Source organism: Pristiophorus japonicus, chromosome 5, assembly GCF_044704955.1.
Source record: "Pristiophorus japonicus isolate sPriJap1 chromosome 5, sPriJap1.hap1, whole genome shotgun sequence".
NCBI lineage: Eukaryota > Metazoa > Chordata > Chondrichthyes > Pristiophoridae > Pristiophorus > Pristiophorus japonicus.
Genome location: NC_091981.1, coordinates 72891482 through 72903608, shown reverse-complemented (window position 1 = coordinate 72903608; position 12127 = coordinate 72891482). Strand labels below are relative to the sequence as shown.

The 12127-nt window shown below is 46.6% G+C and overlaps 1 protein-coding gene across 1 annotated transcript in view; it reads left to right on the top strand.

The window, feature by feature from the left end:
• phactr1 (phosphatase and actin regulator 1) overlaps positions 1–12127 on the top strand; it is a 523423-nt gene that overhangs the window by 417512 nt on the left and 93784 nt on the right. The window contains exon 10 of the mRNA XM_070879882.1: positions 11333–11388. Within this exon, the coding sequence (XP_070735983.1) occupies positions 11333–11388 (56 nt within the window). The remainder of the gene's footprint in view (positions 1–11332; positions 11389–12127) is intronic.

Genomic DNA, 12127 nt, shown 5'->3' with positions numbered 1-12127 from the left:
TTTATTTTCATTTTGGTTCTTAATCATCCCCACCCTTCTTTTGACTACCCTTCTACTATTTATGTATTTAACACAGACTTTTGTGTTTCCTTTTATGTTAGATTCTAATCTATTCTCATAATCTCTTTGTACCTCTTATTCTCTTTTTCTGATCTCTTCTGCACTTTCTATGGGGTACTGAAGTTGAATGTTCAGCCATGAACTCATTGAATGGCGGTGCAGGCTAGAAGGGCCGAATGGCCTACTCCTGCACCTATTTTCTATGTTTCTATGTTTTTCTATGTTTCTATATTTAGCTTTGTTCTCTAACAAACTTGTCCTTGTTATAAGCCTTCTTTTTCTGTCTCATTTTAACCTCTATATTGTTATTCATCCAGAGAGCTCCAGCTATGGATAACCTTCTTTTCTCCCTCAAAAAAAAATGTCTATTCTGTACCTGAACCCTCTCCTCTTTGAAGGCCTCCCATTGTTCAATTACTGTTTTACCACCAATTTTTGATTCTAATCCACCTGGGCCGTTTTCCCTTTTTAACTCATTGAAGTTAGCCTTCCTCTAGTTAAGTATTTTTACACTTGATTGTTCCTTGTCCATAACTTTTCCGTAACTTTTTTAAACCTGATGATATTATGATCACTGTTCCCCAAATGCTCTCCCACTGAAACATGCTCCACTTGCCCCACTTCATTCCAAAAAACTAGATCCAGCACTGCTTCCTTCCTTGTTGGGCTGGAAACACACTGATCAAGAAAGTTCTCTTGTACACATTTCCAGAATTCTGCCCCCTCTTTGCCCTTTATACTTTAACTATCTCAGTCTATATTAGGATAATTGAAGTCCCCCATTATCACTACTCTCTAGTTCTTGCATCGTTCTGTAGTTTGCTGCAAATTTTCTCCTTTATTTCTCTCCCATTTTTGGTATAAACCCAATATCATAATAGCTCCTCTATTATTCCTTAATTATAATCAAATATATTCTGTCTTTGAACCCTCAACTACATCATCCCTCCCCAGTGCTGTAAAAGTTTCTTTGATCAATACAGCCAGAATCCCCTTCTGTCTTTCCTTCCATATCTTTCCTGAATACCATGTAGCCAGGAATATTAAGTTCCCAATCCTCCGCTTCAATGAGCCAGTTCTCTGTTATTGCCACTTTATCATAGTACTATGTGATGACTTATAGCTGCACCTCACCAACCTATTTACCACTCTTTGTGCATTTATGCCGAAATTCACCCCTGCCAGAAACGAGTCGCACCATCCATTTTTCTGCGTTTTCACCTCCGCGGTGGATGCGGTCGCCTCTTGCACAAAATTCAGCTCGTTGTCTTTTTTATTCGAGCGGGGCAGAAGTCGGTCATAATGAGGGTGGAAGTGGGGACGGGAGCAGAGTGTCCGTCAAAATGGTGGTGGAACTGGAGGTGGGAGCAGCGTGTCCGTCATAAGAGGGGAGAAAGTGGGGGTGGGCGGAGTGTCTCTCGCTGTCAGTCACCAAGATGGGTGAGAAAGCAAATTGTGAGGAGGACACAAAAAAATCTGCAAAGTGAGTGGGCAAAAATTTGGCAGATGGAGTATAATGTGGGAAGATGTGAGGTTATCCACTTTCGCAGAAATAATAGAAAAGCAAATTATAATTTAAATGGAGAAAGATTGCAAAATGCTGCAGTACAGAGAGACATAGAAACGTAGAAAATAGGTGCAGGAGTAGACATTTTGGCCCTTCGAGGCTGCATCACCATTCAATAAGATCATGGCTGATCATTCACCTCAGTACCTCTTTCCTGCTTTCTCTCCATGCCCCTTGATCCCTTCAGCCATGAGGGCCATATCTAGCTCTCTCTTGAATACATCTAACGAACTGGCATCAACAACTCTCTGCAGTAGAGAAATCCACAGTTTCACAACTCTCTGAGTGAAGACGTTTCTCCTCATCTCGGTCCTAAATGGCTTATCCCTTATCCTTAGACTGTGACCCCTGGTTCTGGACTACCCTAACATCGGGAACATTCTTCCTGCATCTAACCTGTCTAGTCCTGTCAGAATTTTATATGTTTCTATGAGATCCCCTCTCATTCTTCTAAACTCCAGTGAATACAGGCCCAGTCGATCCAGTCTCTCCTCATATGTCAGTCCTGCCATCCCGGGAATTAGTCTGGTGAACCTTTGCTGCACTCTCTCAATAGCAATAACGTCCTTCCTCAGATTAGGAGACCAAAACTGAACACAATATTCCAGGTGAGGCCTCACCAAGGCCCTGTACAACTGCAGTAAGACCTCCCTGCTCCTAAACTCAAATCACCTAGCTATGAAGGCCAGCATGCCATTTGCCTTCTTCACCGCCTGCTGTACCTGCATGCCAACTTTCAATGACTGATGTACCATGACACCCAGGTCTCGTTGCACTTCGCCTTTTCCTAATCTGCCAACATTCAGATTGTAAAGTCCTTACTCAATGGCACAAAACCCACACGAGGCACATTCTATAGACAAGGTCACTCTATGACCTGAACCTTTATTCATAGGACCAAGAAGTGATGACCCTGCGTGGGACCTCCCTTTATATACCTGGATGACTAGGTAAGGAGTGTCTCCCACAAGTTCACCCCCTGTGGTCAAGGTGTGCATTGCTTAAGTATATACAGTATTGCAGTGGTGTTACATAGAGGTTACATACATGACATCACCTCCCCCACAAAGTCTTATTGGGATCATAGGTTAAGTCTTTCAGGTGGTCTACGCTCCCTCGTGGAGCACCGCAGTTGGGGCTCTGGTTGTTGAGCCTTGGCGTGAGTGTCTGTCACCTGTGGTGATTCCGGCCTGTCCGGGCTGACCGCCGGGACTGTGCATTCTGCTGAATGTTCTTGTTGCTCGTTCACTGGCGGTGGTGTGAGCACCATCTCATGATCTTCCTCAGGTTCCTCAGTGTCTATGCTGAACCTTTTTTTTACTTGGTCCAGATGCTTACGACATATCTGCCCATTGTTAAGTTTGACCACGCTGACCCTGTTCCTCTCTTTGTCTATTACCGTACCCTCAAGCCATTTGGGTCCCACGGCATGATTGAGGACAAATACGGGGTCATTTATTTCTATACATCTCCCCCTTGAGTTTCGGTCATGTTACTCGTTTTGGGACTGGCGCTTGCCCTCAAATATGTCGGTCAGGACTGGGTGAATGAGGGACAACTGAGTTTTGAGTGTTCGTTTCATAAGTAGCAAAGTGGGCGGGACCCCCGTGAGCGATTGCGGTCGGGACCTATCGGCCAGCAGGAGGCGCGATAAGCGGCATTGAAGGGAGGGTCCTTGAATCCTGAGCATGCCTTGTTTAATGATTTGGACCGCACGTTCTGCCTGGCCATTGCCCGACATGAACTCCCGGAATTCGTAGCTCGTGAAACATGGGCCATTATCGCTAACAAGGATGTCCGGCAAGCCGTGGGTCGCAAAGATCGCACGTCGATGTCGTGCACGAATTCAAAATGATGCACTTGATCCATTTCAAGTACGCATCTACCACAATGAGAAACATTTTTCCCATGAACGGGCCCGCGTAGTCTACATGAATACATGACCATGGCTTGGTGGGCCAGGGCCACGAGCTCAGTGGGGCCTCCCTGGGGGCATTACCCAGCTGGGCACACGTCATGCACCTGCGAACACAGTGTTCCAGGTCTGAATTAATTCCCGGCCACCAAACATGTGACCGGGAATGGCCTTCATCAGAACGATGCCTGGATGCTCACTGTGGAGTTTCCTGATGAATGCCTCCCTGCCCCTCTGGGGCATGACTACACGGCTGCCCCATATTAGGCAGTCAGCTTGAATGGAGAGCTCATCCAGCCGCCTGTGAAACGGTCTGACCTCCTCAGGGCATGCTCCGTGTGCGGGCGCCCAATCCCCCGTCAGGACACATTTCTTAATCAGAGATAGGAGGGGATCTCTGTTTGTCCAGATTTTGATCTGGCGGGCTGTGATGGGGGAGCCTGCGCTGTCAAAGGCATCAACGGCCATGACCATCTCAGCGCTTTGTTCCGCTGCCCCCTCGGTGGTGGCCAGAGGAAGCCTGCTGAGCACGTCAGCGCAATTTTCGGTGCCAGGCCGGTGCCGGATGGAGTTGTCATAAGCAGTCAACGTGAGAGCCCATCGCTGTATGTGGGCTGACGCGTTGGCATTGACAGCCTTGCTGTCTGACAACAGGGATGTTAACGGCTTGTGGTCCGTTTATAATTCGAACCTCCTGCCAAAAAGGTACTAATGCATTTTTTTTACACCATAGACACACGCGAGTGCCTCCTTCTCAACCATCCCATATCCCTGTTCTGCTTGAGAGAGCGACCTGGAAGCATAAGCTACAGGTTGTAGTTGGCTCTCAGCATTACTCTGCTGCAACACGCACTCAACCCCATAGGACGATGCATCACATATCAGAACCAATTTCTTACAGGGGTCGTACAGGGTCAATAACTTATTTGAACAAAGTAGGTTCCGCGTCTGATTGAAAGCCCGTTCCTGACAGTCTCCCCAAAACCAATCACAACCCTTATGCAGGAGCACGTGAAGCAGCTCCAACAACGTGCTTTAGTTTGGCAGAATGTTCTCGAAATAGTTTAAGAGTCCCAGAAATGAAGTAACTCCGATGTGTTGCCGGGCCTGGGCGCTCGTCGAATCGCCTCTGTTTTGGATTCAGTGGGCCGACGTCCATCTGCAGCAACCCTCCTGCCCAGGAACTCAACCTCAGGAGCCAAAAACACACATTTAGACTTCTTGAGTTGCAGGCCTACCCGGTCCAGTTGGCGTAGCACCTCCTCCAGATTGTGGAGATGTTCCTCGGAGTCACGACCCATGATGAGGATGTCGTCCTGGAATACGATCGTTCCAGGAATGGATTTAAGCAGGCTTTACATGTTTCTTTGAAAAATCGAATGCCAAACGGGCACCTGTTGTAAACGAACAGTCCCTTGTGCGTAGTGATGGTGGTCAGTTGTTTAGATTCGTCGGCCAGTTGTAGGGTCATGTAGGCTGAAGTGAGATCCAACTTGGTAAACAGCTTGCCACCTGCCAGCGTGGCGAAAAGATCCTCCGCTCTCGGGAGCGGATATTGGTCTTGTAGGGACACCCGATTGATAGTGCCCTTGTAGTCGCCACAGATCCTGACAGAACCATCCGCTTTTAGGACGGGAACGATGGGGCTCGCCCAGTCGCTGAATTCAACGGGCGAGATGATGCTCTCTCTTAGCAAACGGTCCAATTCGCTCTCAATTTTCTCCCGCATCACATAAGCACCGCTCTGGTTTTGTGGTGCACTGGTCTGGCATCCAGGGTGATGCGTATTACTACTTTGGTACCTTTGACCGTCTCGCCGCCAGGTTGGAATAGTGACTCAAATTGTTGTTGGACCTGTGAGCACGAACTTCGCTCCACAGATGACATTGCGTGCACATCCCCCCATTTCCAGTTCATCTCAGCTAACCAGCTCCTTCCCAACTGTGCAGGACCATTGCCCGGGACAATTCAGAGCAGCAGCCGGTTCACTGATCCATTGTGTGTGACCGCCAATATTACACTACCTCGTACTGGAATGATTTCTTTGGTATACGTCCGTAGTTGTGTATCAATGTCTTCTAGTTTGGGTCTACTGGCTTTGTGTGGCCATAGCTTTTCGAATTGTTGAACGCTCATGAGTGACTGGCTGGCCACCATGTCCAGCTCCATGTGTACAGGGATGCCGTTTAATAAAATCTTCATCATCATTAGTGGCGTTTTGGTATATGAGCTGTAAATGTTTGCCACATGAACCCGCTGAACTTCAGTGTCCATTGATTTGCCCCAAAAGTCATCCTGCATCACAGACCCCTCTTCTGGTCCATCCGCCTCATAAATTAGCCTGGTTACAGGTTTCCTGCACATTCGAGCTAAGTGGCCACTGAGGTTGCAATTTCTGCAGATGAATTGTTGAAACCTGCAAGTCCTGGCAGAGTGTTTGCCCCCACACCTCCAGCATGAGCTGAGATTCCCATTGTTGTGAACAAAGGAGCTATGACCCGGCATTCCTCGCTGATTGTCCCTTTGACTTCCCTTGAGTACCCTGTTAGTGGGTGTCAATGGCCCCATCCCGGACTGCATTGTCCACTGTGATGGCGTAAATGTCCGTTCAGCCTGTCATTGTCTCTGTTGAAAACCTGCTCTGGGGTCTATTGCTGCCTGGGGTGTGTCGAACTGCCCTTGCCTGCTTGCGGGGCTCTGAGTCGCGTTTATGATATTGACTCCCTGATACCCCGCCGCGTTGGAGGTAGAATTGCGTGCGTATATTATTTTGGTTTCCTCCTCCCCCGCTGTGAAAGTCTGAGCCATCAACGCCGCCGCTTCCAAAGTCAAGTCATTGGTCTCAATTAACTTTCGGAAAATTCCCGCATGACCGATGCCCTCAATAAAGAAATCCCTTAACATCTCCCCCCTGCAAGCGTCTGTGAACTTACAGAGGCTGGCCAAACGCCGGAGGTCCGCAACGAAGTCCGGTATGCTCTGTCCTTCACGACGTCGGTGGGTAGAGAATCTGTGTCGGGCCATGTGTACGCTGCTCGCCGGTTTGAGGTGCTCACCGATTAGTTTACTAAGCTCTTCAAAGGTTTTGTCCGCCGGCTTTTCGGGTGCCAGCAGGCCCTTCATGAGTGCGTAAGTCTTAGGTCCGCAGCTGGTCAGCAGATGTGCCCTTCGCTTGTCGGCTGCTGCATCTCCCAGCCATTCTTTCGTGACAAAGCTTTGCTGGAGCCTCTCAATGAAATCGTCCCAGTCCTCACCAACACAGTACCGTTCCTCTGTGCTACCATTGGCCATTCTCGTGGGTCGTTGATTCTCGTTTCTCATCGCCAATGTAAAGTCCTTACTCAATGACACAAAACCCACACAAGGCACATTCTATGGACAAGGTCACTCTATGACCTGAACCTTTATTCACAGGACCAAGAAGTGATGACCCTGCGTGGGACCTCCCTTTATATACCTGGATGACCAGGTAAGGAATTCTCCCACAAATTCAACCCCTGTGGTCAAGGTGTGCATTGCTTAAGTATATACAGTATTGCAGAGGTGTTACATAGAGGTTACATACATGACACAGATAATATTCTGCCTTCACCTTTTTGCCACCAAAGTGGATAGCCTCACATTTATCCACATTATACTGCATCTGCCATGCATTTGCCCACTCACCTAACCTGTGCAAATCACCCTGCAGCCTCTTAGCATCCTCCTCACAGCTCACACCGCCACCCAGCTTAGTGTCATCTGCAAACTTGGAGATATTACACTCAATTGCTTCATCTAAATCATTGATGTATATTGTAAATAGCTGGGGTCCCAGCACTGAGCCCTGCGGCACCCCTCTAGTCACTGCCTGCAATTCTGAAAAGGACTTGTTTATCCTGACTCTCTGCTTCCTGTCTGCCAACCAGTTCTCTATCCACGTCAATACATTACCCCCATTACCATGTGCTTTAATTTTGCACAACAATCTCTTGTGTGGGACCTTGTCAAAAGCTTTTTGAAAGTCCAAATACACCACATCCACTGGTTCTCCCTTGGCCACTCTACTAGTTACATCCTCAAAACATTCTAGAATATTTATCAAGCATGATTTCCCTTTCATAAATCCATGCTGACTTGGACTGATCCTGTCACTGCTTTCCAAATGTGCTGCTATTTCATCTTTAATAATTGATTCCAACGTTTTCCCTAATGTCAGGCTAACTGGTCTATAATTCCCCGTTTTCTCTCTCCCTCCTTTTTTAAAAAGTGGTGTTGCATTAGCTACCCTCCAGTCCATAGAAACTGATCCAGAGTTGACAGATTGATGGAAAATGATTACCAATGCATCCACTATTTCTCGGGTCACTTCCTTAATACTCTGGGATGCAGACTATCAGGCCCTGGGGATTTATCGGCCTTCAATCCCATCAATTTCCCAAACACAATTTCCTGACCATTAAGGATTTCCTTCAGTTCCTCCTTCTCGCTAGATCCTCTGTCCCCTATTATTTCCGGAAGGTTATTCGTGGGGGTCCTTGTGCATAAAGCACAAAAAGTTAGTATGCAGGTACAGTAAGTAATCAGGAAGGCAAATGGAATGTTGGCCTTTATTGCAAGGGGGATAGAGTATAAAAGCAGAGAAGTCCTGCTACAACTGAACAGGGTATTGATGAGGCCACACCTGGAGTACTGCGTTTAGTTTTGGTCTCTGTATTTAAGGAAGGATATACTTGCATTGGAGGATGTTCAGAGAAGGTTCACTAGATTGATTCCGGAGATGAGGGGGTTGACTTATGAGGATAGGTTGAGTAAGTTGGGCCTATACATATTGGAGTTCAGAAGAATGAGAGGTGATCTTATTGAAACTTGTAAGATAATGATGGGGCTCGACAAGATGGATGCAGAGAGGATATTTCTATTCATTGGAGAAACTAAAACTAGAGGACTTCTTAGAATAAGGGGCCGCCTATTTAAAACTGAGATGAGGATAAATTTCTTCTCTCAGAGTGTTGTAAATCTGTGGAGGCTGGGTCATTGAATATATTTAAGGCGGAGATAGACAGATTTTTGAGCGATAAGGGAGTAAAGGGTTATGGGGAGCAGACAGGGAGAGGGGAAAAGTCGCGGTGCGGAGCAGGGAGAGGTCACGATGGGGAGTGGGGAGAGAGGTCGCATGTACAGGGCAAAAGGTTGCAATGGGAAGGGGGAGAGGTCGCGACGGGGAGAGGGAGAGAATTTGTGATGTAGAGGGGAGAGGTCACGATGGGGAGGGGAGAGAGGTTGCGATGTGCAGGGGGGAGAAGTCGTGGGGGAGGGGGAGAGGTCATGATGGGGAGGGGGAGAGATCAAGATGGGGAGGGGGAGATGTCACAATGTGGACTGGGGAGAGGTCGCGATGTACAGGGCAAAAGGTCGCAATGGGTAGCGGGAGAGGTCGCGACGGGGACGGGGAGAGAATTCGTGATGTGAGGGGAGAGGTCACAAAGCGGAGGGGGGGGAAGTCGCGATGGGGAGGGGGAGAGGTCATGATGGGAAGGGGGAGAGAGGTCACGATGGGGATGGGGGATGAGTGGTTGCAATGGGAAGGTGAGAAAGGTCATGATGGGGAGGGGCAGAGAGGTCATGATGGGGATGGAGGAATGAATGGTTGCGATGGGGAGGGACGTGGGAGGTCACGATGGGGATGGGGGAGTGAGTGGTTGTGATGGGGAGGGACGTGGGAGGTCACGATGGGGATGGGGGAGTGAGTGGTTGTGATGGGGAGGTACGTGGGAGGTCACGATGGGGATGGGGGAGTGAGTGGTTGTGATGGGGAGAGGGAGAGGTCACGATGGGGAAGGAGGGTGTGAGTGGTCACGATGGGAAGGAGGAGAGAGGTCACGATGGGGAGGGGGAAAGAGGTCACGATGGGGAGGGGGATAGCGGTCACGTTGGGGATGGGGAGAGAGGTCACGATGGGGATGGGGGGGTGAGTGGTTGTGATGGGGAGAGGGAGAGGTCACGATGGGGAAGGGGTGTGTGAGTGGTCATGATGGGGAGGGGGAGAGAGGTCACGATGGGGAGGGGGAAAGAGGTCACGATGGGGAGGGGGAAAGAGGTCACGATGGGGAGGGGGAGAGAGGTCATGATGGGGATGGCGGGGGTGAGTGGTTGCGATGGGGAGGGGGAGTGAGGTCACGATGAGGAGGGGAAGAGAAGTTGCTGCCCAAGATGCCCTGCTCCTCCACAAACTTACAGAAAGCGGGATCTTGCCATCTGGCACTCCATTCAAATATATTTAATGGTGTAAATTTGCAGTACTTATCTCATACATACGAATTAAACTCGCCATAAAAAGTTAGGTCTTGTGGATTCCCATGTAAGTATTCATTTACCGGTGTGGCAAAACTTAATTACTGCCAAAAAACCTCTCTGGCATTGAAAATTGTCTTTTAAAAGTGAGGAGTTTCATTCCTTCAAATTGTAATTATTGTTAGAGATTTAAAAAAATTAAAAAATGTATTTACCTTTTCTTTCTCTCCCTCTTAATCCAATCTTTCTTCCTCTTTCTTTATTTTTCTTTCTGCACCTGATTTGACATTGAATTCCCTATTCTAATTGATACTTCCTGGTTCAAACTCTGTGCTGCTCATTAATGATCTGAGATGCCCTGTAGAGGTTGCTGCACTTTTTGATATTCTAATTTACAGTAAGTTCCAGTGCAAAATCCCATAGAAAGTCTATGAGCAAGTTTAATGAACAGCTAGCGCCTTTCATTTGTTGCTGAGAGCAAAATCCGACCCAATGGCTTTGGTAGTCATTTTTATTAATTAATGGTTCATGGTAATAATTATCATCATCCAGAGAGGATAAAGGCACATTTTAAAGACCAAAAATTCAAACTTTTAGGCCTTTTTCTTATTCATTATCGCACTTTTCAGTGTCCAAAAATTACCCAGGAAGTTCAGCTGATTTTCTGTTCTCCTTTTCCTCAAGTGCTTTGTTTCCAACCTCTCTATCTGTCTATCTTGCTACTCTGCCTCTTACTATGTCTCCTTTTTTTCTTTCTTTGTTTCTCTTTCACTCTCTATCTCCCTCTTGTCAACAGGATCTGAAGTATACCAGTTATGAATTGATAGATGGACAGTACTCCATCTATATGGCAGCAAAGAAAATTGAAAATTCCTCATATGCTAGCAGCCTGGTGCATTTTTTCAGTGTGAGGACACTTTTAATCAAGAGTCATAACTATTTCATAAGTTTCAAATTCTCTTTAGAGCAAATGGCTCGAATGGGAATTTCAACTCAGTACAGCAGAATCAGATAAATAAAAACAATATGAAAAGAACATGTACTTCTTTGGGTTAGTGAATTTGGGGACTTCCATATAGACATGCCATCATCAGTATTATGAATAGTGTTTGGGGAGTATACAAAGTCAGGCAGTTTCATACACTACAGTGCCCTGTGCACAAGTTATCAGGATCAAAAAAGTCAGGAAGCAGGCATGGGAGGAAGGAAATGATGCAAAATAAAAAGTTTGCCAGACACCACTTTGTGAGGATAATGCAAGGATAGAGGATAATGTGGGACTATACTTCACTTTCTACAGATGAAAAGACAGTAGCAGACTTTATTTGTGACAAAAGTGTAACATTTTGCTCCAGGTGCTGTGTTGTGGCTTCTTGGCTGGAGTGGTAGAGTTCAATATACATCTTTAGCAGCCTTTTCCATCCATACAAGTTCCAGCAGAGAATAATGACAGAATTGTAGCACACACAGCTGTGAAGAGACATGGTGCAGAGACTGATCCTGATATTTTTTCGCAGGCGATTAAGCCAGAGGCCAACTGCGGAGGAACTGGAACAAAGAAACATCCTGAAACGTAAGTAATGCTTTATCATTATAAAATTGTCAGTATTGTCAGTGTCAGAACAAAATTGAGTCTTTAACGCAGTGGACATAAAGTGCCAAGCCCTGCTCCTCACTGCTTATCGAATGGCTGACTAAGCAGAAAATGTGGTTCTCTTTGAGGTTTGAATTTCTGTTGCTGGACAAATTTGTATTTTATCGCCTAATATCCACCCATACACTCTAATCTATTTTGTTCTGTAATATGAAAGTGTAAATGACTTTCACAGTGCTATGGAAGTAAGGAATACTGCAGCCCCTTATGAAAAACTGTCGTCAAACCTCTGAAGAGTTGATGAAGGCTTATATTTGAGAGCGGGTGTATTGAATTGGTGAGGAGATTCTCCAGTCAGTTGCACATATTAGAAGATTGTGTGCACAATGCCCACAATTTAAAATGAAATGGACAGAAATTCATGATTTCCCGATATGTGTGGTCAGCGGGTAAGGCACCCCTGCAGCAGTTTGCATTCCGAAACTCACCTCTTTGATGTTTATTTCTAATTTCATTAATCTTTGAAGTGTTTTGTTAAAGGATCAGATCATAGGTACCTGTATGGCTTTAGTAAAAGTTAACCACATGTGCTTTGGTCGGCAAATGTTACATGTTTTGTCATTGTTGTAAATCGGTCATTTATTGGGTACTTAGATTAAACCCTGAAAATGCATTGTATTTATCCACTGAGAATTCAGCTACCTGCTTAGATAGTTGA